Source organism: Trichoderma virens (assembly GCF_000170995.1).
Source record: "Trichoderma virens Gv29-8 chromosome Unknown TRIVIscaffold_79, whole genome shotgun sequence".
Taxonomy (NCBI): Eukaryota; Fungi; Ascomycota; class Sordariomycetes; order Hypocreales; family Hypocreaceae; genus Trichoderma; species Trichoderma virens.
Window position 1 is genome coordinate 201,825 of NW_014013670.1, and position 27,390 is coordinate 229,214.

The 27,390-nt window shown below is 47.4% G+C and overlaps 12 protein-coding genes across 12 annotated transcripts; 5 read left to right on the forward strand and 7 right to left on the reverse strand.

Annotated features, from left to right (window-relative positions):
* Window positions 1-2,706: 2,706 nt before the first annotated feature.
* TRIVIDRAFT_69027 (ankyrin repeat protein) lies at window positions 2,707-3,768 on the reverse strand (the record flags this gene model as incomplete). Its single annotated transcript, XM_014099217.1, has 1 exon — window positions 2,707-3,768. One exon carries the CDS (start codon window positions 3,766-3,768, stop codon window positions 2,707-2,709), a length of 1,062 nt encoding a protein of 353 aa, XP_013954692.1.
* Window positions 3,769-4,964: 1,196 nt separating this feature from the next.
* Window positions 4,965-5,405, reverse strand: TRIVIDRAFT_119998 (uncharacterized protein; the record flags this gene model as incomplete). The annotated part of the gene is made up of 1 exon (XM_014099218.1): window positions 4,965-5,405. A coding segment is annotated over one exon (441 nt), but the record flags the coding sequence as incomplete, so codon positions are not given.
* Window positions 5,406-6,484: 1,079 nt separating this feature from the next.
* Window positions 6,485-7,431, reverse strand: TRIVIDRAFT_49180 (uncharacterized protein; the record flags this gene model as incomplete). The annotated part of the gene is made up of 2 exons (XM_014099219.1): window positions 6,485-6,894; window positions 6,954-7,431. The coding sequence occupies 2 exons, from the start codon at window positions 7,429-7,431 to the stop codon at window positions 6,485-6,487; spliced, it is 888 nt and encodes a 295-aa protein (XP_013954694.1).
* Window positions 7,432-8,183: 752 nt separating this feature from the next.
* Window positions 8,184-9,733, forward strand: TRIVIDRAFT_83404 (uncharacterized protein; the record flags this gene model as incomplete). The annotated part of the gene is made up of 1 exon (XM_014099220.1): window positions 8,184-9,733. The coding sequence occupies one exon, from the start codon at window positions 8,261-8,263 to the stop codon at window positions 9,611-9,613; it is 1,353 nt and encodes a 450-aa protein (XP_013954695.1).
* Window positions 9,734-10,263: 530 nt separating this feature from the next.
* TRIVIDRAFT_48894 (uncharacterized protein) lies at window positions 10,264-11,280 on the forward strand (the record flags this gene model as incomplete). Its single annotated transcript, XM_014099221.1, has 1 exon — window positions 10,264-11,280. The coding sequence occupies one exon, from the start codon at window positions 10,264-10,266 to the stop codon at window positions 11,278-11,280; it is 1,017 nt and encodes a 338-aa protein (XP_013954696.1).
* Window positions 11,281-12,334: 1,054 nt separating this feature from the next.
* TRIVIDRAFT_48957 (uncharacterized protein) lies at window positions 12,335-13,042 on the reverse strand (the record flags this gene model as incomplete). Its single annotated transcript, XM_014099222.1, has 1 exon — window positions 12,335-13,042. The coding sequence occupies one exon, from the start codon at window positions 13,040-13,042 to the stop codon at window positions 12,335-12,337; it is 708 nt and encodes a 235-aa protein (XP_013954697.1).
* Window positions 13,043-17,001: 3,959 nt separating this feature from the next.
* TRIVIDRAFT_48872 (uncharacterized protein) lies at window positions 17,002-18,635 on the forward strand (the record flags this gene model as incomplete). The annotated part of the gene is made up of 2 exons (XM_014099223.1): window positions 17,002-17,394; window positions 17,454-18,635. Coding segments are annotated over 2 exons (1,575 nt in total), but the record flags the coding sequence as incomplete, so codon positions are not given.
* A 368-nt stretch (window positions 18,636-19,003) lies between these two features.
* Window positions 19,004-19,549, reverse strand: TRIVIDRAFT_192739 (uncharacterized protein; the record flags this gene model as incomplete). Its single annotated transcript, XM_014099224.1, has 1 exon — window positions 19,004-19,549. One exon carries the CDS (start codon window positions 19,547-19,549, stop codon window positions 19,004-19,006), a length of 546 nt encoding a protein of 181 aa, XP_013954699.1.
* Window positions 19,550-21,276: 1,727 nt separating this feature from the next.
* Window positions 21,277-22,173, forward strand: TRIVIDRAFT_77560 (uncharacterized protein; the record flags this gene model as incomplete). The annotated part of the gene is made up of 4 exons (XM_014099225.1): window positions 21,277-21,412; window positions 21,483-21,539; window positions 21,600-21,881; window positions 21,936-22,173. 4 exons carry the CDS (start codon window positions 21,304-21,306, stop codon window positions 22,007-22,009), a joined length of 522 nt encoding a protein of 173 aa, XP_013954700.1.
* A 242-nt stretch (window positions 22,174-22,415) lies between these two features.
* Window positions 22,416-23,507, reverse strand: TRIVIDRAFT_202746 (uncharacterized protein; the record flags this gene model as incomplete). The annotated part of the gene is made up of 1 exon (XM_014099226.1): window positions 22,416-23,507. One exon carries the CDS (start codon window positions 23,505-23,507, stop codon window positions 22,416-22,418), a length of 1,092 nt encoding a protein of 363 aa, XP_013954701.1.
* Window positions 23,508-24,057: 550 nt separating this feature from the next.
* On the forward strand, window positions 24,058-25,683 carry TRIVIDRAFT_202747 (uncharacterized protein; the record flags this gene model as incomplete). Its single annotated transcript, XM_014099227.1, has 4 exons — window positions 24,058-24,173; window positions 24,253-24,463; window positions 24,514-25,468; window positions 25,658-25,683. The coding sequence occupies 4 exons, from the start codon at window positions 24,058-24,060 to the stop codon at window positions 25,681-25,683; spliced, it is 1,308 nt and encodes a 435-aa protein (XP_013954702.1).
* Window positions 25,684-26,168: 485 nt separating this feature from the next.
* On the reverse strand, window positions 26,169-27,385 carry TRIVIDRAFT_69036 (uncharacterized protein; the record flags this gene model as incomplete). The annotated part of the gene is made up of 3 exons (XM_014099228.1): window positions 26,169-26,462; window positions 26,527-27,135; window positions 27,212-27,385. The coding sequence occupies 3 exons, from the start codon at window positions 27,383-27,385 to the stop codon at window positions 26,169-26,171; spliced, it is 1,077 nt and encodes a 358-aa protein (XP_013954703.1).
* Between the last annotated feature and the right edge of the window lie 5 nt (window positions 27,386-27,390).

The window sequence follows — 27,390 nt, forward strand, 5'->3', positions numbered from 1 at the left end:
ACTGCCTCGCTTGCATTACTTACACACCAACTACCTTGTAAAAGGAGAAATCCTTTCGCATCGCAGTATACAACCACTGGGTATGCAACCTCTCTACGCGCCTCTGGTCGGCCCGTTTCAGAAGACACAAACATGTCGCCCGGAATTAGCGCTTCCATCTTGGAGAGATTTGCAGTGATTGCTCGTTAGCGCTTAGGCACCTCTCTCCGTGAAACTGGCTAAAATTTGGCATCGAACCGTGATTCTTACGGATTACTTTTTTGATCGTGCCAAGCTGGACCCTTGCGCCTGTCATTACGAGTTTAGCTGCCAGGCCCGTTTTTTTGACATTGGCGCCGGAAGCAAAATCTCGAAACAGTAAAAAGTGTTGGTACAAAAAAGCCGCCAATACTTGTATATTTTCAGAGTTCCACCATGTAGTTACGGCGTATGTATATTAGCGATTGATACAGGAAAAGTCCAAGCATGCGTCTTCAAAGGAAAACAGGGCGAAGAATAGGGAACTGGTCAGAAGGGAAGACACTGCATGTCACCTGAGTTCTCTCCCTTCAATATGACCTACACCCAAGTTCTACCATAATAAACGAGCTTGAAAATGAAGGTTGCGATCCGTATTGAAACGATATTACTACGGACGTTTAGTAATCAGATAATAAAAGAAATAAAATAAAGGGATTCCGAACAATATGTACAAATGCTTCAAACAAGGATCCATATCCTAATTCACAGCCCAGTGATCCAAATGTCATGACCAACGAAATACTCATGGTGTAGTTTCAAGCGCCTTGCTACTTCACGTAATGGGATTTGGTAAATGGAGTTATAACGGTGTTGTGGCAAACAGGGGGGGATATTATCACAAATATATCACAGAGCGCCTTCAACATTACAAAATACCTCTCAACGTATCGATACAAATCCATCAAGAGGCTGATCAAGGTTATTTCTTCAGTTTCACCAATGTATATATTATCTACTTGGGGGTCACAATAATGGTCTGATTATTGTTCTCAGCTTTCAATCGGTATTGGCTCTTATTATACCACATTTTGAATTGCATAACAGCACCCTATTTTGAATTGCATAACAGCACCCTATTTAAGATTAGAGTGATATGGCGGCGGGAAATTGCTGAACATACGCAGAGTTATTCGCCATTGATCCAATGAGCCATCGACTTATTCGGAATTATAAGAAATGTATGTTTATGTTACTATTCGGAGTTCGACTGTTGTGAATTTTGTTGAAATCCTCACAGAGGCTAATGTATCCTCGGTATCTGTTCACTCGTCCAAATAGGAGGGAGTAACGACTGAACAATCGGCCCTAATTCAATGTCTGCATCCATCAGCTGTAATGTTGCCTTTCTGCTACCCCCCAAATTACCCATATTGTTCATAGTTGTAGGGTAGCAATGTGCGCACAGTATTTTGCCTATTCTATATTCTATATATTCTCCAATCAGGAGAACGAGTCAACCATCACATGAGCGAAACAGTAAAGAAGAGCTATCTGTAGTGGCCACGAGATATTCGCTTTGACGGTCAGATACTTCGTATAAAGTATTTTCATTCTCTGTTGCAACAATGGCAACGGCAATGCCGTATGAGGATCTAATAGAGAAGGTAGTACTACCTCGACGGCAAAATCTCCCGTCGGGTCCAATTACGTCATTGACTCTTTTTGTCCGAGGAGATCTACGTGTATATACTCCGTAGGTCAGCTATATGCATAGCATCTATAAGTGCTACAATATGATACATCGCACTGGCATATAGGGTAGCTGATGTTGTTCTATAAATTATCCGAGCGTGATTAACTTTGTATAGTCTTGAACTTGGTTTTCAATATCTTAATCTATCCTGCTACCGTAAGTAGATTGCTTCGGAAGGAATAGGGCACCTGACTCTCACAGTTTGAGTGGCAGCTAGTAATACAAGCCCACCCCTATTGTGTAATTTGTACTCCGTACTCCATACAGCTTGAGTGTCCCCCCGTGTTCATGACAAGGGCCACCATATGTTGTTGGTTCACTGGTAAGCTTGTTGCCTGAAGGGTTTTAATTGGTGGAGGGACAAAGCCGAAATACGAGATTGCTCGGCACTCCACGCCCAAACCCCTGTATCATGCTAGTAGATGTAGAAGCTAAACACAATCACAGCGCCCCACGCGTTTCATATGCTCCTGTACTGATTATGCCAAGGGACTCAAAGCCGCGCTTTGTGCTTTGTATCGTTCGAAAAATACATACAGGTATGAAATGCAGACTCTGGCACCAACCTACTACGACTGCTGCTAATTGCATATGTAACCATGAAACTGACGCTTATACTTCTTAGTGCTAGTATGTAATATAATGGCAACTGTTGAAGGACCCCGTGCCATCAACCGCTTATCCGGATTCCGGGAGAGCCGGTTCACACCGAGAGCCCGCCGTCAAGGGAATTCGTACGACAATCTGGCGCTAAAACATCTCGAACAAACCCTGACACATTCGCTGGCCTTGATCGCAAGATCCAAGTGCTCCTTCATAAACAAGCTGAGTGAGAGATTCCGCGAGATTCCAAAGCCGCGGGTGACGCTCGCTGTTGGTATTGCTAAATTATTAGCGACGAAATATTTTATCTTCCAATTGATGTAGAGTACTCCAGCAGAATCTGCACCCATTGGCATTCTCCTAGGCATAAGCTCACCCGCAATCGGCTTTTACTGGCCAGCTGAATGATTGAAAATGAAGATGCCTCCCCCAGTCCTACCCACAGCGCCCATGTCTCGGAGATATTTGACCACCTCTTCATGTCCGCCAGACATAGCACCCTGGATTGGAGTCTGTCCTCTGCGGTTGCAACTTGAATTAACGTCCGCGCCGATGTCAACAAGCTTTTTCACAATCTCAATGTATCCCTTCTCAGCGGCTGCGTGCAAAGCTGTTCCGTCGCCATTGAACCCTCCTCCTCCTGCCCCCACATCAGCACCGGACTCGAGCAGCAGCTCTACAATTTCAGGGTTGCCCTGCAAGCATGCTCCCTGAAGAGCCGTGATTCCTTTGTATCTAGCCGATGGGGCATTTACCTGCGCGCCATGTTCCAGCAGCAGCTGCACGATTGCTCCAAACCCCCCTCCAGATGCTGCCTGCAATGCGGTGCGACCGGCAATGGGTGACGGAGGAGCATTTACCTCTGCCCCAAGTTCCAGGAGCAGCTTCACGATGCTACGATGTCCGCGTTCTGACGCTCCTTGCAGTGCAGTTCTCCCATTGTACCGAGCGACGGCAAAGGTTTTAGGCGCAGAATGAGGTGTTTGGTAGGTTTGTGTCAACACACGAATGCCATGGTTCGTCGCTGGACTCATGTTGATCTCTGAACCCGCTGCCAGAAGCATTTGAACAATAGTTTCACTCCCCTGCCCACAGGCAATCTGAAGCCCAGTGCGCTGGAAGTTATTACCGCCACAGAAGTGGACATCGGCTCCAGCATCAAGTAAACATCTTACAATCTCTTCATGTCCCTGCATGCAGGCAGCTTGTAACGCCGTTTGGCCATAGTAACCACGTGGAGGGTCGTTCACAGCTGAGGAGTTTAAGGCGAGGATCTCCCGCACCATCTGTACGTCTCCACTTCTAGCAGCGAGCTGCAGAGGTGTCCAGCAGTATTCATCATTGTCTTCAGTGGGCAACGAAGGGTCCCAGGCAGCATCCAGTGGGGACAGGAATATTCGGTGCTGTGGTGTCGCGGCCAATGGAGCCTCGACATTCGTTTCTGTCATCATGATTTCGAGTACAGTTTGCAACCGTAGAAGGCTTTGCGTCGCGAGACTTTAGCCAAAACTGGGGAAAGGAAGGTTATAGATAACGGGTGGGCTCAATGGGTTAGTTGAGTTATCTGACAATCCCCTCTCTTTGTTAACACGTGCACTTGCGAATCCTTCGGCATGTATTAGGCAGCTTATCGTCAATGACATTGCGCGCCTTTGCTATGACGATTTCCCTCGCCTTTTGCCAAATGAAATAACGGATGCGCGCATCGAGATGATACCGAACAACGAAGAGCGATGGGGTCGCATCTCCTCGAGTCTTGTTTGTCACACAAAACGCCAAACATTCTGAGACAGACCAACGAATATGTGCATTAATTTGCTTAGCGGCATCCATCACTCATTAGAATCCTCATTCTAAATCTAAATATTATTATAGTTGTTCTGCTTTACGGGTCTGCCGTTAGTATAGCTTAGATTCGATCGAATGCAGCTCTTGGACAGAATCTAGGATACGATGCGGGCTATGTAATCTACGGGCAGGGTGCGGCGTAGCCTGTTGTTAAACCACGATATGTTAAATCTAAAATCATCAAAACGTTTACTTAGTAGGACTTCTATGAGATATGTGCTTCATGAGAGAGAAGTTTGGTGGGCACCGTGCCACAAAGTCATGCAGTACACCAAGAGGAGACGTCAAGACACAATTAACGAAAACACGACGGGAAAGAAAACCCGCTCTTTACCCCTGTATTTATCGAAAAACAAATCGTCAACTGAATCTTATGACTAAAAGTGTCAAAATCCCGGCTTTGGGAAATAGCGCCTGAGTGCCTGCTAAGTTTGAAGATACAACAAGATGTATGCATTCCCACCATGCCGCAAATTCTGCGTCTATTCTATCCATAAGGCTATTCCTTCACACCCTTGGCAATGAAAAAAGGCTTCAATTTAGATGCCTGGCAATTATCATGCTGAGGAATATTAGACGCATACGGAGTGGTGTCGGGGTATAATTTGTAGTCAAAGCTCTCAGGAATGAAACCACCTTTGGTCAAAAGAGCCTTCATGTCTTCGGGCTCAAATCCTCCATGCTTAGCAATTGTGTGCTGAGATGAAACTATTTCATGAGAATGGGCACTTGCATCACAACTACCGTGCCCATGAGGGCTATTGTGGGAATGATTGTGGGAGTGAGTCTCTGGTGCTAGGTCAACGACCACCAAGACACTACCGCCGCGGAGCCGATCGTAGAGGCCGGATATAACACCAGCACGATCCTCAATATGGTGGAGGGCCATACAGATGGTGATTAAATCGAAGTCGAAGAAATCTTCCGTGGCTAGCAATGTGTCCGTCGATGTTAAAGGGATGGAGCCCTGGACTGCAAACATCTTACTAGGTGGAAACCCCGACTGTTGAGCCATCTCGTTGTATGCTGCGACGCTAGCATCGGATATGTCAATACCTTTTATGACGTCGAATTGTCCCGAAAGCACGCTCGATACCATGCCGTAACCGCAAGCATAATCGAGAAGCTTCACAGGAGGGCCGCTTTCTGATCGACGGCGAATGCCCATCCACTCGACATTGTCAGAGAGGGCATCACCTATCTTCTTGTTGAAATTGAGCACCCATTGCGAGCCAAATATCTTGTTCCCATGAGTGCTGCCCAAATTTAGTTACTATGACTGCCTTTTCTGCAGAGCCGTGTAGCGCGGATACTCACTTCCAGAACTCACGATTGGTCGTTGCCAGGTCTTCTTTTCCTTGCTGGGGAGTTTCCATTTTAGAGAGCAATAGTCACTTTCGTATTGATTGAGCTGAAATATTGATGATTTTTTTTTTTTTTGTAACAAGGGGAGAATAAAAAAGGAGAAGAAGTATCGCGGTGAAAGTCTCCGGAAAGGGTCCGGTATGTAAGTGAGCACTAAGTAGCTCGTGTCAAGTGAATATTGTGTCACTGCCACCTTTGTGCCATTTTTTATTCAACAGACGATAAATAATTGGTCTACTCTTGTTTTTACGCAAGCGCACGGGTATTGAATGTTACTGGCATCCCGTTATTGATTGCTCTGACTGTAATTCTGATCTGCAGCATCTATTGCGACGATGCTGATGTCGCGATAAGGAATGACGGCAATACGAGCGGTTGTGAACATTCAGATTTCTTTCTTTCTTTCTTTCTTTTTTTTAAACATATGATGAATCATTTGACGTTAAAATCATGCAACGTAATGTTATAGCACGAGGAGGGTGGAGGAGGAATATGACTTGAAGGTTTTTTTTTTTTTTGGTTTGTTTGTTTCGGATAGTACGTGAATTCAAGTCGGATGGAACAGAAGCTGAGAACGCCGGTTTACGCAGAAACCCGATAAGTTTAAATATTTGATCTCCAGATTTGAATGCCACCGCCACGTATTCATTGACATCTCGTGTGGGCCATACGTAGTTAAATATCTGTACATATTCTTTCCGCCTGCAAGTTTCACCCTAGAAAGCCCTAGAGATATTTGTAGCAATTTGAAGCTTCTTCATAGCAATAAAGCAGTTAAACCCTAAGAGAGAATAAAAGAGTATCTTCTTTTTCTTTCTTTCTTTCTTTCTTTCTTTCTTTTTTTTTTTTGGGGGGGGGGGGGGCTCGTCGGGGAGTCCGCTCAATGCCATGTGTTGTTTAGCAGCATACGTGAGGCTGCTTAGATCCAATTCATCCATTATTATTCTGTCTCAACTACCATTCTGGACCTTTCAAATCCAGCGGCAGTCGTAGCATCCGATGGCCTTCTTCGGTTGGAGTCGGCAGTCGCCCCCCTCGGATGTTTATCTGCAGAGATTGGTGGAGCATCCTGGGCGCCGCTAGTGTAGCGTCACGTTCATTTCGCATAGCCACAAACTCCTCTGCTGTGATGCCGTCCTTGAGATGCTTGTTTTGCTCTCTGTGTTCATGAACAGTCATGTATGCCTTTGGAGAGCTGCGTCCTTGGGGGGGATAATCGTGGCCAGTCCATATCTTGACATGATCTGGCAAGCTGAGTAGCCTGCGGCCTGAGGAGAAAAGGCTATCGGCACTGCCTCCAGGGAAATCACACCTTGCAGTACCAATATCGGCATGGAAAACCGAGTCACCACAAAAGACGTTATCTAGAGAGAGGTTGTTAGAGATCTGGAATCCACCGCAGTCAAGCGTTGTCGTGTCTTACCTCCGATCTTATATCCCATATGGTCAGGCGTATGGCCAGGAAGATGCATCGCTATGGCCTGCAGATCGCCGATGTCAAATTTCTCGTCATCATCGAGCAGATGATCAAAGACGACCCCATATTGCTCCTCTGGAACTCCATATCGCTTGCCAAAGAACCTCTGCACTTGGCCAATGCGCTTGCCAATGGCAACAGATGGACTATAACCCTGCTCCCGAGCCAGGCGGCGTTGCAGGTACGATGCCGCGGTCAGATGGTCGGCATGGACATGGGTTTCCAAAATCCAATCGACTTTGTATCCCTTCTCCTTGACTAGCGCTAGCAATGAGTCGGCAGTACATGTAGTAAGGCCTTGAGTCGTGCGATCATAGTCCAGAACTGGATCAATGATTGCAGCAATGAGCGTCGACGGGTCAGCCACAACATACTGCCATGTGCCAGTATCATGTTCAAACACGTCATGAATGATTGGTTCCATGGTCTTGTGAGGCTCTGTGCTGGAAGACATTTTTCTGTATGTGTTTAAGCCTTGAGGTCTGTTGATACTAGCCGCGTTGCTCGATGCTGCTCCGAGGCGAAACGGTGAATGTCTGGAATTTTGACCAAGGGGACGAGCGTGGCAGTTGCTGAAGCACCTGGCATGTGTTAAAGAGCGCGTAGCTGATGTTGGAGTGGGATTCAGGCTGGCCGCCAACTGCTTTCTGCAGCCTGGAATTCGAGATCGCAGCGACATCGTGGATGTTTTATAGCCGGTGTAGAGATGATTGTTGTTGTCCTGTCTGACCCCTCGTCAGCTCAAGATACATATGAGCCCGGCAGTGACGGGGACGTGCCTAATAACCTAGAATCGAATAGCCGTGTCTGAAGCCCGAAAGCTGAGATCATGCCACATCACGTCCGAGTTGCTCCGTCTGTTCGGCGAGCCACGCACCAGGTCGGCGATCCTTGCAGCCATGATGCTTCCGTCAGCGCCGCCGCCACCGAGTTCCGGCCGGGCGATGATTCTTGGCCTAGAGCCGGATCTTGGGTCACGTTCTCGGCTCGTCGCTACGGGGGACGGTAAATCCTCGGGTCTTTTGCATCTGATGAAGCCGGAAGTCGGTGATGGAGACGGCCCGCGGTGGTTAGTCGATTGCGCGATCGGTGATTATTCATCTTATCCTGCAGAGCTTTTGAAGCCTGTGATTTAACTTGCTGGTTATTTCATTGCAGAGCTTCTTCTTATCTTATTTTCTTCTCTTGGTGGTTTACTCTGTTCTTATTTTACCTACTCTTTCCCGTGGTGGTTTTACTTCTCCAACTTCATCATGCTCCAAGCACGCTCAGCGTCTCTAGCTTGCCGAGCTGCCACTCGCTGTGCAAGCTCTACTCTTGCTTCTCGGAGCTTCGCAACGGTGTCAAATGTCTCTCCTGCCCGGAGCCATCGCGTTGTTGTAATTGGAGGCGGTGCGGCTGGTCTTGATATTAGCCATAAGCTCCTTCGGTCCGGCAAGTTCTCTCAGGATGACATTGCTGTTGTTGATCCAGCGACGTGGCACCATTACCAGCCTGGGTGGACCCTTGTGGGTGGTGGTCTCAAGACCAAGGAAGAGCTGCGAAGGCCTCTAAACGGCCTTGTCAACCCCAAGTTCAAGTTTTACAACGACAGCGTTGCTGGATTCTCCCCCGAGGATAACTCAATTACACTCGGCAACGGCGACAAAGTCGGCTATGAGCAGTTGGTTGTTGTACCAGGCATCGCGATCAACTATGGTAGCGTCAAGGGCCTCTCTGAGGCTCTAGCGGACTCAAGAAGTTCCGTCTCGACCATTTACAACTATGACACCTGCGACAAGGCATATGATACTATCCAGAAGCTTCAGAAGGGCACTGCCATTTTCACTCAGCCTGCAGGCCCAATCAAGTGCGCCGGCGCTCCTCAAAAGATCATGTGGCTCGCTCTGGATCACTGGAAACGCGCGGGCCTGTATGACCCCAGCAAACCCTCTGGTTCTGCCATTCAAATCAGCTTTGCTACTGGAATGCCTGTAATGTTCGGTGTTGCCAAGTACAACGCTGCGCTGGAGCAGCTCCGTAAAGAAAGAGGAGTTGAGGGATTATTTCAACACGATCTCATTGCTATCGATGGCGACAAAGCCACTTTTGCTCTACCGGATGGAAAGGAGGCTGTTACAAAGCGATTCGACCTTTTGCACGTTGTACCCAAAATGGGCCCTCATGCATTTGTTAAGAGCAGTGCTCTGGCAAACGAGGCTGGCTACGTCGATGTTGATGATGGGACTACTCGCCATAAGAAATATTCAAATGTCTGGTCCGCCGGTGATGCATCCAGTCTTCCAACATCCAAGACTGCAGCCGCCATCACTTCGCAGACACCCGTTCTGGTTCACAATCTGTTGCAAACTTTGGAGGGCAAAGCCGCCGAAGCCACATACGATGGATATGCTTCGTGTCCTCTATTGACAGAGTATGGCAAAGTCCTCCTTGCTGAGTTCAAGTATGGAGGAGTGCCAAGCGAGACTTTTGGCGACTGGTTTGGAATTGACCAAGCAGTTCCTCGGAGATCATTTTACTATCTAAAGAAGAACTTTTTCCCATGGGTTTACTATAACCACATGGTAAAGGGAACCTGGGGAGGACCGAAAGGCTGGACCAACTAGGCAACCAACTCCTTTAAAGAGCTCCAAATTATATTCTAGGTCATTTAAAAGTACTGCATTTTAAATTATAAATGTTCAGCCATCTGAACTTGTCACAATTCAGAATACCCTGGTTTCCTGTCCTTTTCCCTTCCTTTCCAACTTAGCGCCATGCACACATCCACCGTACTTTTTGCGCGTGGCCGTCAGCTGGCCTAAGGGGCCAATGCTGGCAAGAAAATAACCAAGGCCAAAATGACTCAATTATTTCTAAAAGTAATTTAAATTTGAATGAAACTAGCGCAGAGGGATTCAATGCTGGTTCGTTCTTCCAGCCTCAAAGGCCGTTGCTGGCTGTGAGATGAATGCCGACCGACAGGGTAAGGGAGGGTGGGTTGCTATGAAAATTTGTAACCCGATGTATACGATACTCAGCCTCTATTGCCGATAGGTGACCAGGACCACGCATCACGAGGGGGTAAAACAGAGAATTATTTAAATTCAGAGTTAGTACACTCGATGGTGAAATTTTCTAAATTTATTCTGCAACACTCCTCAATATACAGTTCTACATTCAGCCAGGTTATGCACATTGTCGTTGGGTATCAGTAACCGCATCTCAAAAAAGGCTGTCCACACCATAATATTCCCACTCTTTGTCTTATATTGCCATGGCTTTGAGTGCATCGTCTACTAGTGAGCCATATGACGAGGTCAAGGGAGATGAAGAACATGTTCTCTTACTACCAGGAGGCAGGCAGTTAGCCTACGCTCACAACGGTCCTTCAACTTCCCGAACCGTTATCATATTCTTCGTGGGAATCATGAGTGTTGGGACAGCTGCTCATGTCCCTGAGTCTTGTCGTGAGATACAGGCTCATTGGATCTCCCCAACTCTCCCTGGCATGGGGAATTCAAGCAGTCGTGATCACTCTGTGCCATACCATGTCTCTCTGGCCAATGATATGAATGCGCTGCTCCATCACTTTTATCCGACCGCAGACGTCGACTCTCTTTATGTTGCAGGAGGTTCATACGGGACTGTTCAAGCGCAAATGTTGTACGGGGCACCATATGATCTCTTTCCCTTTGGTCGAAAAATTGTCGGGTGTCTCTTGCTCAGCGGCTTCTCTCCGTTGAAGTACCATGTTGGATACTCCAAGAAAATCAATTGGCACAACTGGGTCTCTATTGGGCCGCCAACGAGAATTATTCCATTCCGTTTATTGCAGCATCTCTTCAAGGTTGCCCTCGGATCTAAGCTGAAATCTGTCGATGGCGCAGCCCATTTTCTTAAAGAAACAATATTCAACAAGATGGATGATGAAGAGAAGCAAATATTTCAGGAATGGCTGCAAAAGAACAACTTCACAGAACACACGATTATCGAAGAAATGGCACGTCGTACGGTCAAGTGCTGCAGCAACTGGGACGGTTTCATGGAGGTGTCCGATATCATTCATTCCGACTGGGGATTTGACCCCCGTACTCTAGACGCAGAACACTCCTCAAAGCCTGTGTTGGTTGTGGGGTCCAACAAGGACTACATTGGAGGAGGGACTAACGACTGGCTTGTAGCCAACTATAAGTACGCGAAACTCAAGTTGCTGCCCGGAGGCCATATATCATCGTTATTTTTTATGGATGAGGTTTGTAGGGAGATGATTGGTGATGCCAGCCGCATATGAAAAGTGAATGGGGCCAATAAGTTCACCTAGACCTGATCCGATGTCAAATCGGAAAGAGCGCATTACTTTATTATAACATTATGGCTTATCTACATCTGCTAAGCTGATTCAATTGTTGATTGTGGGGGGCACAGTGGGGGAAACCCCCGGCTGCTTGGACAGGCAGCTACCCTGTGGCAAAGTCGTGATTTGCCTTCTCACCGACGGTGAATAAAAAATAGTATTTTTCATCAAAGGCTGACAAATATGGGTATAGGTAACCCCCATTGATGGCTTGCCTGTAACCAGTCTAGTGAGACACAGTTAGTTTTCTAGACCATTTTCGAAAGAACTACTAGCTTCGAGGGCCGTGTAAGACAACTAGTGGCGTATAACGTATTTACCCAACCAACACGACGAAAGGGATGGTTGGCCATTGTTTGCGTGAAATAGCCCACACCAGACTGGAGATGGGTAGCTTTGACCTTCTCGGTTACTTTTAATATATTCAAAATACTGTCTCCACTTCATGTGTTCACAGGACTAAAGGTGCAATCATCAGCAATGATGAGATTTCCACACTACCTACTGTCTAATTTCTTTACTAATAAGACACGCAATTTCCCCGTCATTGGCTACCTCGCATTTAGAATGGCTTTAGCATATGAAGTTTGTTTTTGTCAGGTCTTAGCTATTGCCTATAGTACACACCACCCCACAGATATTTTACATGCGGGAATTGGAAAAGATAACCTGGGTCCATGGTTTCTAGCCAAATCTTGGTGGTATTGATCACTCGAGCATATGGTGAATCGATCACAATGATTAGGCAAAGCATTAAGAGTGAATTTTTATCATTTGAAATATGCGCTTCATCTGAGCACATGATGTATTCAAGCCTGTCGTGTCAAACGAGTGTAGGCAGGTTCTCGTAAACCTCTATGTACAAGAATATCTATAACAGTATATAGTCGAATAGAAAGATTTTATATACGGATGAAAGAAGGACCATATATAAAGTTCGACAAGAAAGGACACAGTCTCTCCAAGTCATGTTCGTAACCCATCAACTAATTTAAGCGCAGGTGCTGGCAGCAAGGGTCCAACCCGTGAGACGGTTAGCGACGTCAGATGAATAGCAAGCAGTGCTACCCAGACCGTTGTCGAGGTTTGTGTAGTCAGCAGAACCGCTGTTATACAGACGAGCAGCTGCATAGTAGGCCTGGCTACCATCGTTGTGAACCTGGCCCTTGGCCTGAGACAGGAGCTTCTGAAGGCCAGGGCCATCAGTGGTGCCGGCAACACCGTCATTGATCATGAGGTTGATAGTGGATGACGGGCAAGGGCTGGTGCCGAAGCAGCTACCGGCGCCGTTGTGAGACTGCATGAGACCGGGGTTGACAACTCCGTTGTTTGTTGTCGGAACACGCACGCAGCCCTTGCTCTCCTGCATCATGATGGCGAGGATAAAGCGCTCGTCGACACCGGTGGACTTGGCAACGGACTTGATGGCGGTGGCGATATCCTGAATCTCAGAATCGGAGTCATCGCCAACCCAGCCATTCCAGAGACAAGACTTTTGCATAAGAGGAACGTTGGCGTTCCAGAGGTCGTCCCAGCTGCCCCAGGCATCTTGGGAAGGCCAGCCAGCAGCAGCAGATCCATCACCCTGATAGAAGGTGTATTTGTCTGCGATGCTACGCTTGGTTGCGCTGCCAGCAGCAGGAAGAGCAGTGCCGACGGCGGCAAGACCAGCAACAACGATAGCAATGTTTGCGAACATTTTGAAGTGTAGGTTGAGATATATATGGAAGAAAAGGAGAGAATGGACTACTTGAGGCCAAGGGTATCGATTGTTGAGTTTGAAAAAAAAGGAGTGTTGGAAAAAGAAGTTTGAAGTAAAGGAATGTAAAGTTTGATAGACTGACTTGGTGATGAGAATAAGAAAGAACAGTCCGGGAAACAGAGAAATCATGGGTCTTTTATACATGAAATCATGGCCGTTGATGTCTACATTTTCCTAACCGAAAATGCTGTCTACGTACGATCCGTGTTGAAGCAGGAAGTCAAACGCCATCTTTTACAGCGCAAGAAAAAGAAAAGAAAAATTCTCTCAGCATGGCGAATAGAAGCGCCGAGAGAAAAACTGCAGCAGCAGTAAGAAAGCCGATATGCGAAGACGAACACCGAAGCCATGCCCGGTATAAACCCCTTGGGAGGGAGTGGGAGGGTCAGCCTAAAAACGCCACTCCCAAGGGTCTCTCCCAAACAAGATCCGGCTTGCAGCCGACTCGGTGATGGTGGATACAAAGGGTCTTATAGCGTGAAAACCACGTGGGTGAAAGGGGAAAATGTCGCAACTACCCGCCTGTCAATTGTCATGGAATTTCTGTCCGTGATTCTATGACGGCTTCTACGGATCATAAACTTACCTTCTCTACATAATCACCGTCATGTCAAGTTCCCCCATCCTTTAAACCTTGTTTTATTTATCTTATTTCTTGAAGTTACCCGTCGTTTTATCAAAGTCAGAAGAGTTAAAAACGGTTCAGTAATAAAAGAGTTGTTGGTCACCACATTGTATAAACTAATCTATGCGATGTCACCAACATCCACTTCCAAAACTGAACGTCCCTGGACGGGAGTTTCAGAATCTGGCAATGTCAGCCAGTGCAGTGGCGTTTAGAAGGCCACTAGAATGGATAAGTGGATTCAGGACTGGCGAATCGGTGTTGATAAATCCCACAATCCCACGCGAGGCGTCAACGTTATCGAATTAGGAGCGCCCCAAGGCATCTGTTCCTGGCTAAATGGGTTCCCTTGATTTTTTTTTCTTCTCGTCGTTAACCGAATGTATGGACTGTTGTTGCTAGGTCAGGAACACGAATCATAACCTTCCATTGTGAGCGAGTCATCTAGTCAAATAGGCAGACCCTGAATGACAATTGTCGGCGACAACGCCTTCCAGATAGAGAAGTAGCAAGGGGAAGTTTGGCGCCTCGCGCTGGGAAGACAGCTGCTCTCCAATGTCACCACAAAGACGATTATACTGTTCATTCAATAGTAACGTTCGTAAGCACACGGCTTAACCAATTTCTCAGCTTCCCCTAAGCGATTTCGGATGATTCCAGTGTCTTCATGCGATGCAAGTTTTTGGCCTTATTAGCCCCGGGTTTTTAGAGGGCCTCCTCACATTCGGGAATTTGTTGCCAATGCTGGGGCAGAGAGCGGACCGAGGATGCCGAAGTCGCTAATGCAACGAGGCCCGAGGCCGTCCTCGTATTCACGAAGATCATACAGGGAACCTCTGTGTAAAGAGTCTGGGGTAGGGTGCCGAAATCGATCATCGTTGCAGATTCTGGGGAGACCGCGATAATTGCGCTTGATAGACGTTACATGATCTACTTGAGCCACTGCTTTCTACTTCAATCTCAAATTTGTTGACTATATCACCGATTATTACGAATTATACTGGCAAGATGTGCCTGACAACATGTACAAGGTATGTCCGGACCTCCGACGTCGCCACAGCAAATGCAAATATTTGCCCACTGCTGCGTCATTGTTTGCGTGATGAAATAGACCAATTTCCTTCCAGAACTCCAAACGCCGAGAGCAAATTTTCCACGAGTCCCTTGAGCCAGTTGACAGGCGCCCTGTGGCGTTTGCCCCTGGCCAGTTTTGCCTGAACCGGAGATATTGTGCCTGGTGTGGCTCCTTATTCGGCAGAACCGATTACAGTGCCAACGCCACTCGAACAGCACCCTCTAATTGCGGGTATTCAGGGTGGGAAGTTTGAAGACGAGCCCATTAAGCGCGATTAGTATGGGCGTACTGTACGGAGCCCGAAGAACTTTTGAAGCCATGGAGAAGGCCATGAGAATAGTGAATAGCCGAACCTGCCAAATGAAGTAACGAAGCCCGAGAAGTTTAACACAAAGGAACTACAGTATGCGCTCCGTTAAATACGGTATGCGGAGTTTTTCCCAGTAATAGGCCAATGATCCACCGACGTCGCCTCTCGTGAGCTAGTGTGCCTCTTTTTGAGGTAATATTGTAAATACTATACGTTATAAGTCCAATTTAGAATGTCACTCTACGGTTGTAACGGAACGCTCCAGTACTGGAATCAAGGTTGGGAGAAGTGATGGAAGGGGCGATCATAACTTGAAGATGGCGAAATTCCACTCGCGAAGGCCGACCCGAAGTAAAGCCGAATATATATCCGATCATATGCGGAGTATTCGTCTACTAGCAGATTAAACCACCCGAATCAAATAAAAGCGTATTCAAGGTATTACCATAGGTGTGGCCACTCTAGTAGTAAAACATACGCAGTATATGTTGCATTCCTCTCTGTGTCAAAGAAACCGAGCTATATGTTATTGATTTTTTTTTAAATAAAATAGCAATTTGTTTGGGGTCTTCTTTCCGTACCTAGATAAAACGAGTTTGTTATCATTGTTGAACTATGTGTACACATCCACCCGCCACCATGTCGGTCGGTATACGGTGTCAATTGCTACCATGCATTTATGCGCCGAGCTGCAAATTATTGCATATACCATGTAAATGGGATTCAATAACCTCGAGATTATAGATGAGTTCTATGGCGATATGTACCAAAACCATGGTATAAAATGCTAATTTCCCTAGAAACATTGCTTCGTTTTGGCTTGGCGGTACTGCCCTCTTCTCCCTGTTGCTGCAGCCTTGGAGGAGACAACTATTGACTTGATTAGGGTTTCTCGCCGAAATGACAGTAGCCGAATCTATCCTTATTCTTTGCTTCTGTCCCCCAATTTGCATCTATATTTATTATTGCTTTATCGCTTTTTCTCTATCATTCTCTCTCATTCCCTTCCTCTTTTGCCTATAGTTCACCTAAATGGACAGTCGCAGCACGGCCGCGGCTTTTCGTAGCCCGGCCGCGGCTTTTCGTAGCTCGGCCGCGGCTTTAAGGCGTCTTTGTTCTGATCGCCGCGCATCATCGCTGGTAAACAAAATTAACTGCGAATAGAACTCCGCAAGAGACATCTCTAAGTAGTAATCATGATGTTTCATTCTCCGTCTCAGTATTGAAGCGGAGTTATCCTGTTTTCCTTACTAAGGTCTGCGTGGTCATGGGTAATGATATGCGGGAGGCTGAAAAGGAATCCGCATCTGGAAAGAGTAAAAGCGGCTGACAGCTGACAATTGTTAACGAAAAACGGTCTAGCGAGCGGGAGGCGGCGCAACCAAGGAAAGAAGAAATCAACTCCGCCTCAGTTGTTTCTTGGGGTAATTCCCACAATATTCAACTCATTCCGAGGCTTGGCTACTCTTCCAAGTAGTAATATGCGATGACACAGCGTGGATTCCGGAATTCATCCTTAATCCGATACTACATCTCAGGGGGATGCGGAAGAATTGAACTATCGATTTCTCAGTTGATCGACCAGGAGAGCGCAATGACAAAACGAGACGCATCCTTTGTATATATGGGGGTCTTCCTCCTGCTTTCTGGATATTTCTCGATATCGACAACTATAAAAATCTTGATTTTCGAGTAAGATTTTAACCAATACGCCATGAAACCCACGCTCCCATTTTTTTCTTGGCTAGCCTTGGCCAGTGGCACCACCGTTCATCAGCAAGAGCTCCCAACTGTTGATCTTGGATATCAAGTCCATCGCGCCATTTCATTTGATGTAAGATTCTTAAATAGAGTTCGCGTAACCTGAACATTGCTGAAAATTGTTAAAGAAAACCCTCAAAGCTTACAACTTCAGCAACATTCCTTTTGCTGAGCCTCCACTCGGTTCTCTCAGGTTTAGTGCGCCGGTTCCACCCAAGGGACGCAAGTCGGGCATTCAAGATGGCAGTGTTGGCAAGGTTTGCCCACAGGCGTCTCCTGATTACCTGGGATTAAGCACACTGTTTACTACGGCTTTTGCCACGAACCAGGTGTCATCATTCAACGTGACACAGGCAAAAGAATTGCTCTCTCAGCTGCCACCGCCGCAACCTGATGTTAGAACTACGGAAGACTGCCTTGTCCTCGATGTTTTGGTTCCGCAAAAAGTATTCGATAAGGGGGCCCACAAGAAGCGCAGTAAGGCTACCAAAGGAGTCCCCGTCTTGGTATGGATATATGTGAGTAACTTTTCTGTATGTGGCCCTTTGAAGAGACACTAAACTGAGACTTTGGACAGGGTGGAGGATACGTTCTTGGAGATAAAACAATGTTTGGGACTCCAGACGATCTCATGGCCGCAACTCAAACAAAGGGTAGTGACGGTGCCATTTGGGTTGCTATGAACTATAGGCTCGGCGCTTTTGGATTCCTCTCTGGCCCCACGTTTCTGGAGCAGGGCGGCACCGCAAACGCTGGGCTTTTGGACCAGAGACTTGCACTTGAATGGGTTCAGAAGAACATCCACTTGTTTGGAGGCGATCCCGATAATGTAACTGTTATGGGGGTTTCTGCTGGTGGTGGATCGGTTATGCACCAGATCACGGCTTACGGCGGGCAAAAACCTGCCCCCTTCCGTCGAGCTATCCCACAATCAGCCGGTCTTGTCCCAGTACCTGGAAACAGGAAGGCAGAGCAAGCCTTCGATGGGTTTCTTGAGCTTCTCAATGTTACGACATTGGCTGAGGCAAGGGCGTTGCCTTCAGAGAAATTGGTGGCTGCTAATATGAAGCAAGTCGCCAATGCTCCCTATGGCGGGTTTGTACATGGTCCTACGGTTGACGGGTCTTTCGTGCCGGGAATGCCCTCAAAGCTGTTTCTTCAAGGATCGTTCTCCAAGGACATAGAGATTTTGAGCACTTTCAACCGCTACGAGGGAGTACAGTTCACCGACCCTTCCGCCTACGACAACGAGACTCTATTCAGGAAGCAGGTCGGTGACACTTTAACCTCATTGTCAAGCGCTGATTTCGAGTTTATTTTTGAGACGCTTTATCCTGCCAGATACGACGGATCTCAGCCGTATAGCGATTCCTTGGGGCGAGCGCAGTTGGTAATTTCCGAAGCTGTATTTATTTGCAACCAAAACGCCATGGTCAAAGCCGCGCAGAAGCAAGGCGTCGCTGCATTCGAGTTTCAAAACTCCATCTGGCCAGCTCTTCATGGTTCTGATCAGCCTTTGCTTTTCTCTAATGGGCTGACGCCAGGTGTAGACCCTCAGATCTCGAGCATTGTAAAGCATATCGTCGCTGGATTTGTTAACAATGGCTCGCCGATCAAGTCGCCGTTTGGCGGCGTTTCGATTCCAGCGTACGGGCAAAACGATTCCATTCTGGACTTGGTAGTTAACGCTTCCTCGATTATCCGCGACCCAACGTCAAACTTAAGATGCGAGTGGTGGAACAAGGCACTTTACTACTAATTAACACGTATTGATGGAGTGGATATCCAGGACCCCGGCGACTCCAATACTAAGTGTCGTGGCGAGATGCTGAGGAAGCACCTTTTATATTCTACTATCGCTGCATTCTCGTGGCCTCTGTTACGAGCAGATTCCTGCCTCTCTATTTTTTCCGGCGAGCTATTCCCTTGAGTAACTACCTATGTTTATTCACCCATACACTGCTAGCTTCACTATCCCTTGTGATCGCACCTCACGGCGCAGCAGAAAGCAGTGAAGTTATACTTGACATTTTCCTTTCTTATCATATAGATTTAGAGTTAGGGTATACTGTATATTAATTTGTCTGTGTATGCATCATCTAGCAAGCATCATCTAGCAAGCATCCTCTATCCGGCTCCAGACTCTTCTACGGGGAAAAGAGCCAATCTTTCCTTTTCTCGCTTGGGTAGCTCGTCTACGTCCAATGATAGCGCTCCACGTAACTGAAGCTCGAGGTCTTTCAATTCTCGTAAAAATCCCGGATTGGGCGATGCTTGTGGACGAGCGCGAACAATCCTACCCAGAGCCGCCCTCAATGACATATCATGATGCTTCATTAGGTATGCCGCAACAACCGCTGGAGAGCGTGATATGCCGGCCGAGCAGTGTACGAGGATCCTTCCCGAGCCATTGTTTGACTGCAGCGACGTCTCAATGATGTCGCAAGCGGTGTCACAAATCTTGACTATTGACGAAGACGGAGAGTCGGTGATGCTTACGCGGTCGTAAACAACTCCTGGGACCTTACTTGATGGGCTAGCGCCAATGCTTAAGACATGCGATATTGAGTTTGTCTCCAGCAATTGGATGGATGAGGCTGCGGAGACCGGGCCGATAAAAACGGACGGAGGGAATACCAGCGAAGTGGAGTTGTGCTTCTCTCGCTTGCCCATCTCTCAAGCTAGAAGCCATACAAAATAGGAAAATCGTCCTTGACGACCTTGGTAAAATGTTGGTCTCGAAACGAGGTAGAACTTAGGAAGACCATGCGGTGTGTGCCATGCGTCCAAAATATGACACCCATGGATCTGTCAAACCACGTGCGGGCAAAGCCGTGGTTAGCCGGTGGCCCTGTATTTCGCACTTAGATAAATCAAGATGAATTAACACTGTATTGACAGTAGGCCTGACTGGGTATTTCACAACTCGGAGAGGCTCAGGTTTGCGAGTCGGCCATAGAACATTGAATACTTGAGGTTCTTTCTGGACTAAATTTTGGGTTCACTGATACTTTTTGCCAGTGTCCTTAAGCCTTGGCGGCGAAATAGTGTCATTGTCCAACCATCTTTTAGCTAGAAATGGATCCAACAGCTAGCAAGCCACGGAAATGTTCTCGTATTAACCCCCCCCCCCCGGAATTATCCCTCACCGTCTCTATCTAGACTCTCAGTAAACATTTAAGCTAAACTTAATGCAAAATAAGTCCAAATGCTGCTGTAGTATGTACAAGTATTAGCAGACGGAAGGCGTTCTTTGTAGCTCCACTGAAAGGATTCTGTCATATTGTAAATATCCCGGCCAAGCCGGCTTCCCATCTTGGCATGAAGATCATTGTCAGGGATCCCAGCAAAGAGTACGCTGGCAGTTCCCAATGGAAGCTGACTCGCAGCTTGTTTTCCAGGAGCCTAGGCCAGAAGCAAATTAATCAATATGCAACAAGCTGCTCCCCCACTACGGAGTCGCATCAAATCTACGGAAGAGACATCTGATGAATCGCATGAATCTCAATATACGCTAGTTGATCATATCCGTTAATAGGGGAAATCTGCACTAGCAAGTGTGCATTTCCGTGTCGGATAAAACGAATCATCGATCGAGATCAAGAGACTGCCTGTTGCGCCATTTCCCGTTCTCCTTTGCGTACCTTACTATGGAGGGTCCAATCATAGCTTACACGTGCGCGCATTCTTATTTTGCACCGCGTATGTAGAGCTGGTTCAATGAAATATTGAAACGGAAACTGATTCTAGCTGACTGCAGCACATCATAGCGGGTCGTTCCAACCCTTGGACGTGAAGCTACAGGAACCATGCACTCATACCACCTGGAGCCTGTCTTACGACGACTTATGGTAGCATTTGGCGCTTATTACAACTAGACGTTTGTAACTTCCAACCGTAGCTTAGCCTTGGTCTTTCATTGCTCGATTGTGTTGCTTTAATATACACGCAGTGGCGCGAGCAAGCAGTAGCATGAACACGACTAGCTAGCCAGGGGCGCAGAATCTGGGGCTTTGAAAATCCACAAATCATAATCGCCCAGGAGCATTCCAAGCTCTACGTCTCCATTTCCTAAACAAGCAGCTGAAGCAATCGACAGCCAGCCACGTCAGAGTGGCGGCGCTCTACAACGTTCTATTCAGGAACATTGTCTTTTCGTTTACACATCCTTGTCAAGGAAACTCGTCGTTAGTGCAAGGAGAAACTATGCTATCGGTCCGTCGATCCAATGGTGGCATGCCGGCATCCGGTCATCCATCTATACTCGATAGCCCAGGAGATGAGCCTGGGGATTAAGATATATCCAAAGATAGATAAAAGGCACTTGCCGCTCGCTCCTGCTTCTTTTCCGAATCCTTTCCATCTCAAGTCACCTGTATTCGCCCATTCTCAGCTCGTGACCGAAGCAGTTTGACTAAACCGCCACCATGAAGTCCGTCGCCGCCATCATCACCACCGCCGTCCTCGCCGGCTTCAGCCAGGCTTGCTCAACTCCGGGCAATTACGTCGTTACTTTCTATGGCTACCCTGACAATTGTACATAAAAAACCGTTCTATTGCCTGTGGCCAATGGCTAACCAGCGTTTGTGTATTCTTACCATAATAGCTCCCCCCGGTCCCGGCACTGCTCACAACTGTGGTGGTCGTAACTTCAAGGCTGGTGGTAAGTACTTGCTTGCAGAGACGTTATACATGAGGGTAAAATTTCTAATTGTATTACCAGGTACTGGAACCTATGCCGACCCCATCACAATTGCTACAGCCCCTGGCGAGCTGAACGTTTGCGAGATTGTCTACCTACCTCTGTTGACCAAGTATGGTCGCTACGAGGATGACTGCGCGCAGTGCACCACTGACTGGAAGAACGGCCAACCTCACATTGATATATGGACTGGCTCCAACTCCGTCAACGGTGGCCAGAACCAGATCAACTGCGAGGACAACCTCACTTTCGGTGGCCGCTACTCCATCGTCCGCAACCCTCCCACCAACTATGGTGTTGACAGTAAGCTTCTCACACGCTCATTTCGGTAGCAAAAACGACTAACTATTCTCCCAGCCACCCCTCTCTTTGTTGCTCCCAACACCTGCAACACCAACCACGTCTACCCCAGCAACCCTGCTCACTGCTAAATTAGTACCCAGCAGACTTGTACATAGCTACGAATTTTTCACTTTCGCCTGATGATAATGATTTGCTATCCATGGTTGGCTCCTGCAGCGAGTTTACTTTGCGAGATGCTTTAACGTATATAGTCGATTGATGATTGTAAATAAAATGGGTTATGATCTCCTGCAGTTTAAGAGTTTGTGAAAGCGTACTATGACATCGTTGAAATCACTGGCCTATTTGTTTAGCGCAATAGAGGCAAGGGACGCAGCTATGAGAAGGATAGTTAAATGAGTGGTTACTGCTGAATTCAATTGATCCAAAATATAAAAAGAGGAAACATGCATATAGATGCTAAATACAAATGGTTATTTGGTTAACCCAGTAATATATGATGCAGTTTAGTGTACCCAATCGCTTGAACTGCATTCATTTATTCCCGGCAGATGTTTTGTCGAGAGAATCGTAATATAGATCTATTCTCGTCTTAGGCACATTCTTGGACTGATTGGCAAGAATGGTATCCACAGCCTTGACAAGAGTATCTTCTAAAGATGTAAATCCTTCCTCTTTGCCCATCATCTTCAGCACCTTGATGCTGCGTTCATTGCTCACTTCGCCAGCATCCTCAACTGACTTATCAACAGACTTCAATTTTATCTTGTCTGGATACCGCCTATGCAAAATCTCAAGAATCTGTGTCCACGAATATTTTCCTGCAAAGGCTAGCAGACGTTCGTTGTTCACATTATCGAGAGTCAAGGCACCTAAGTGCAGCAATGCCGTATCCTCGACATCAACGTACCATTGAGGAGGCAAAACAGATGGTGCAGCAGGATAGCCTTTAACGGCAGCATCAATTACTGCCGAGGTGCTGCGGTATCCCATGTTCTCAGGAGATATAGCGGTGCCAAAGTTCACATTTGGCACAACCGTGTTGAGGGAGAAAGCAGGTTTGTGCTCGCGCACCCAGGCAAAGGCCTCCTGCTCACCACGCGCCTTGGAAGCTCCGTACAGAACAATTCCGTGCCAACGAGGGTTGCCCTCACCATTCCAAGGATTCACTGTTTGCTCAATAGCTGCGGTATTCCAGGTAGTCGGATTAATCTTGTAAGGCGTGCCGGTTGTGGGGAGGGCGCATGCGGCTAGAGACGATGTTATAACAACGCTCTTGACACTAGGCTCTTTTTCAGCAGCCTTTAGGAGTTGCAAGTTGGATTTGATAGTGTTTTCGATGATAGCATGGTTTTGTGGGTTCATATCCATGTCCATGGCGATATGGGCAACACCGCTCACTCCCTCAAGTGCCTTATCAAAAGCATCAGGAGCATTCAGATCAAGCACCTCAACAAGTTCGAATTTGGGACCAAAATATTCCTTCATCCAAGCATTGGAGGCAACGGAGCGGACAGTGCCACGAACACGGTAACCGCGCTGCAGGAAAACTTTGGCAGTGACGCTCCCAATGTATCCACTGACCCCAGTAACGAGGATTAACCCTCCAGGCGGCACTGAAGACATTTTTGAAGTTGAAATGATGCAATATATAGAAGATTTTGATGTCAGTGATGAGGATGAAAACTAAGAGATGGAATCGAGGGTGATGGATACTTTTTATATCACAAGGCGAGAAATATATTGCTATTGCATATGCACGTACGGTCACGGCGCAATACACTCCTTAATTGCGGGAAAGAACAGTTTCTACACTGACGGTCCCCTTTGGATCCATCTGTTGTGCTACTCGGATGCAATACGATGGCATCTCGCAGTCGTTTTACTCGTTTACCTCATCCGGTAACTCTTCGGTCCGCAGTCCAGCCTCTGACCAGTCAAGTCGGCGTCGCATTCCTGATTGGGAATGCGAGCAACTCGTCTGCTCAGCCCCGCTGAAATGGTCCAGTCTAAGGCTCAACCGTCTCCACTTGATGACTGGGTAAAATCGTTCTCCCTTCTCAATCTCCTTGCCATCACCTCGTTCTCTCATACACGTCAACCTGACATTTTCAATATCCAATGTCTAATATAGCGTCACCTGCCCTCTTTGCCAACACCATCCTTGTGTCTCGAGATGCGGGCCAAGTCCCAACACTCCAGACCATCGGAGCCGTGGGCCAGGCTCGCAAGAAACGCCCCCATAACAAAAGCCGGCGAGGGTGTGTCGCATGCAAGCGGCGGAGGGTCAAGGTATGTTCTTGAGGTGCGTCTCTGATGAATGTCATAGACCTCTAATAGTTTAGTGTGATGAACGTGTCCCATGTTCCAGCTGCGTTAAGCGCAACATCAACTGCTTGCCGCCGTTCCATCAACATGTCATTACCCCAAGTCTGTCCATGCCTAGTGCCCATTTCGAGATGGACATGGATCCTCAAATAAGCCTCCTGCATCTCGAGCTATTCCATCACTGGGATAAAGAGACCCGATCAACGCTCACGTTCCCCCAAATCTGGCCTGTTGTCATGCAGCGGGCTTTTAATGTAATAGCCGCCTCATCCGGGGCATTAAGTTTCATGCTAACTCGTGATAGGAGGACTTTATCATGTCCGCCATATTATGCGTTGCCGCTATGCATCTAACGACCCTCTGTCCGAAGAGCGCAAAATACTCGCATGCCTCAATGCAGCTAACGGCAAAGACAGTTCAGCTCTTTCGCAAGAATCTATCACGTCCCTTCACAAAAGATAATTGCGAGGCGCTAATGGGAACAGCGCTTCTCATCAACTATATATCATGGTTTGACCTTGGCTTCCTGGACGGTGAGAGGATTGCCAGCTCCGGGAGCAGGCTAGACCTTGCCCAAGATCAGTTGTTTCTCCTAAGCCCGGGTATCGTCCAGGTATGGTTTCAAGCCATGCCCATCTTCATCGACGAAGGAAGCGTCTTTACTCAGATGATCAATCAAAATCCAAGGTTCAGCATTGAAGAAGCCTTAGTTAGACGAGGTGAAGACCCAGCACGCTTCGTAGAGCCATTCATGCAAATATGGGATGATCCGCGCTATCAGACCTGGGGCTGCACAGCCACCGAGACGACTGTCTGTGGGCCTACATCTTATGCTTGGCGTCTTCTTCTCGGCATGGAGACGGAACTGTCATGTCGTAGTTCCTTACCGCGTGCGCCGACGCCACCTTCAGAGGAACAAGATGAAAAGAAGAAGCTCGTGCATATTAGGGACGCTGTCATAAGAATTACTACCCATTATACTTCAGTCGACGAACCTGATACAGCACTCACATTAGAATCTCAGTCGGCTCGCTCATCGTTCGAAAACATCATACGCCGCATGTCACCTCTTTTGTGCTGTGCATCTCTCAAAACGGCGACAGAAGCATCAGCACATTCCAGTATCATGCCGCGAGATGCGGATATTGAGCAGCTATTTTATGGATTTCCGATCCTCTGTTGTGGACCATTTGCTAAATTGATGATGAAAGGAGACTCACGGGCTCTCGTCTTCCTCTTTCATTTCTATCGTGCTGCACGTATATTACTGTGTCCGAAAAGATGTTGGTGGGCATCTGTAAGGAGTGGTGTTATAGAGGAGCTCATATTGATGGAATTGAAGTCACGCCAACTTGATATGTGTCTGCGCACTTAAGTCTGCAGAAGAGGGTACTCATATCTCGAGACATTTACTACATGTGAGTTTCGTTATTAACTAGTACTTATAGGTTGCACATGTATTTTTTTCATGTAGACAAGCTGTATTTAAGTACTGGTAACTATCTATTTGCATGTAATTGTGGGATGCATTGGCTTGAACGCTTTGGGGCGGGATACGATCGTTTAGATTCTTGGGGAGGAGCAGCCCATGGGATATGGCTCTAGTTCCATGCCTCAGGGGTTGTATGCGGGATGGGGTGACGGATTCATGTGATTAAGCTATTGGAGTACTAGATTCAAGCTAATGTATGCTTAATGAGATGGTTATAGCTTTGTTACACGGATGCTTTTGTCTCCTCAGTCCCACTCAGACGTGCATTGCAGATGTGTGTAGTATTAATAGCGTGGAGATTTCGTTTTGTAGCGTGCAATTTATATACTTTCTCTATCGTATTTAGACAAACTGGCAATACTTGCTGATCACTCTTCAACTTCTAAATCTCTCTACCTCTCCATCTTTTGTGGATGGTGTTTCTTCTATCTATCTCTGATTCTTGGGTATATTATGTCACCTTTTGTTTACCATTCGTTCACCAGGACGTAACGGAATCTAGGCTTGCCCGCCTCCAGATCAACAATGGCCTGGTTTGCCTCGCTCATAGGTCGCAGTTCCACCCACGGCTTGATTTGCTTGTCGGCGGCGAGCTGCATCATATCACGGATCTCGGCCGGGCTGCCGATACCTGAGCCAGTGAGATTCTTGCGGCCGGCAATGAGGGCAAAAGGCCGGAGAGGGACAGGAGCTTCAGGAGCGCCAACCTGCACAAGCGTTCCGTTGTGCTTAAGAAGGGCCAGGTATCCGTTAAGAGGCATCTAAGTTGCAGAAACAAGTCAGCACAAGGACAGAAATAGCAGGTATGGAAAATTGTTGACGCACATCCTCGGAAGAAGCGGTTGAGATGATGAGATCAAAGCGCTCCTTGTTCTTCTTAATCCAATCTTTGTCATCGCTCGTTGCAATGTAGTCATCGCATCCCAAGTTGATAGCATCCGCCCTCTTGTTTTCTCTCCTTGAGATTCCGACAACCTCATCGACGCCGAATGCCTTGGCAAACAGCACGGCAAAGTGGCCGAGGCCACCGACACCGACAACACCAACCTTCTTACCGGGACCAGCGCCGTGGAACTTGAGTGGCGAGTAAACGGTAATGCCTCCGCACATCAGAGGGGCAGCAAACTCGGGGGCAACACCACTTGGAATTTTGACAACAAAGTGGGCAGGAGCACGGTGATACAAAGCGTAGCCACCATATGCTTTACCGTTGTTGCGATGTCTAGCATTATAAGTGTTGACGTTGCTGGCGCAGTACTGCTCTAAGCCTGCCTCACAAGTTGAACATGGCCCGTCCCGGCCAAGGCAGGAGTCACTCTGAGCACCAACGCCAACAATATCGCCAACCTTAATGTCGCCTTCAGCCTTAGAGCCGACTCGAACTGCAACACCGACGATTTCGTGTCCTACGACGCAGGGATACTCGGTGGCGCCCTAAAGAGAGGTCTCCAGTCAGTATATATTTTCAGAAGGGAAAGCTCATGTGGAGAATATAAAGGACTCAACGCACCCATCCTGATCGCAGAGTGTGTAGGTCTGAACCGCAAATGCCAGAGTGTGTGACTTTGATGTCAACGTCGGTCTCTTCCCACTCCTTTGGCTGAAACTCCCTCCAAATCATGTTGCCTTGTGAGGAGGCGGCATCATCTCCCATCCATCCTTCGAACTTATAGTCGGTCGACATTTTGG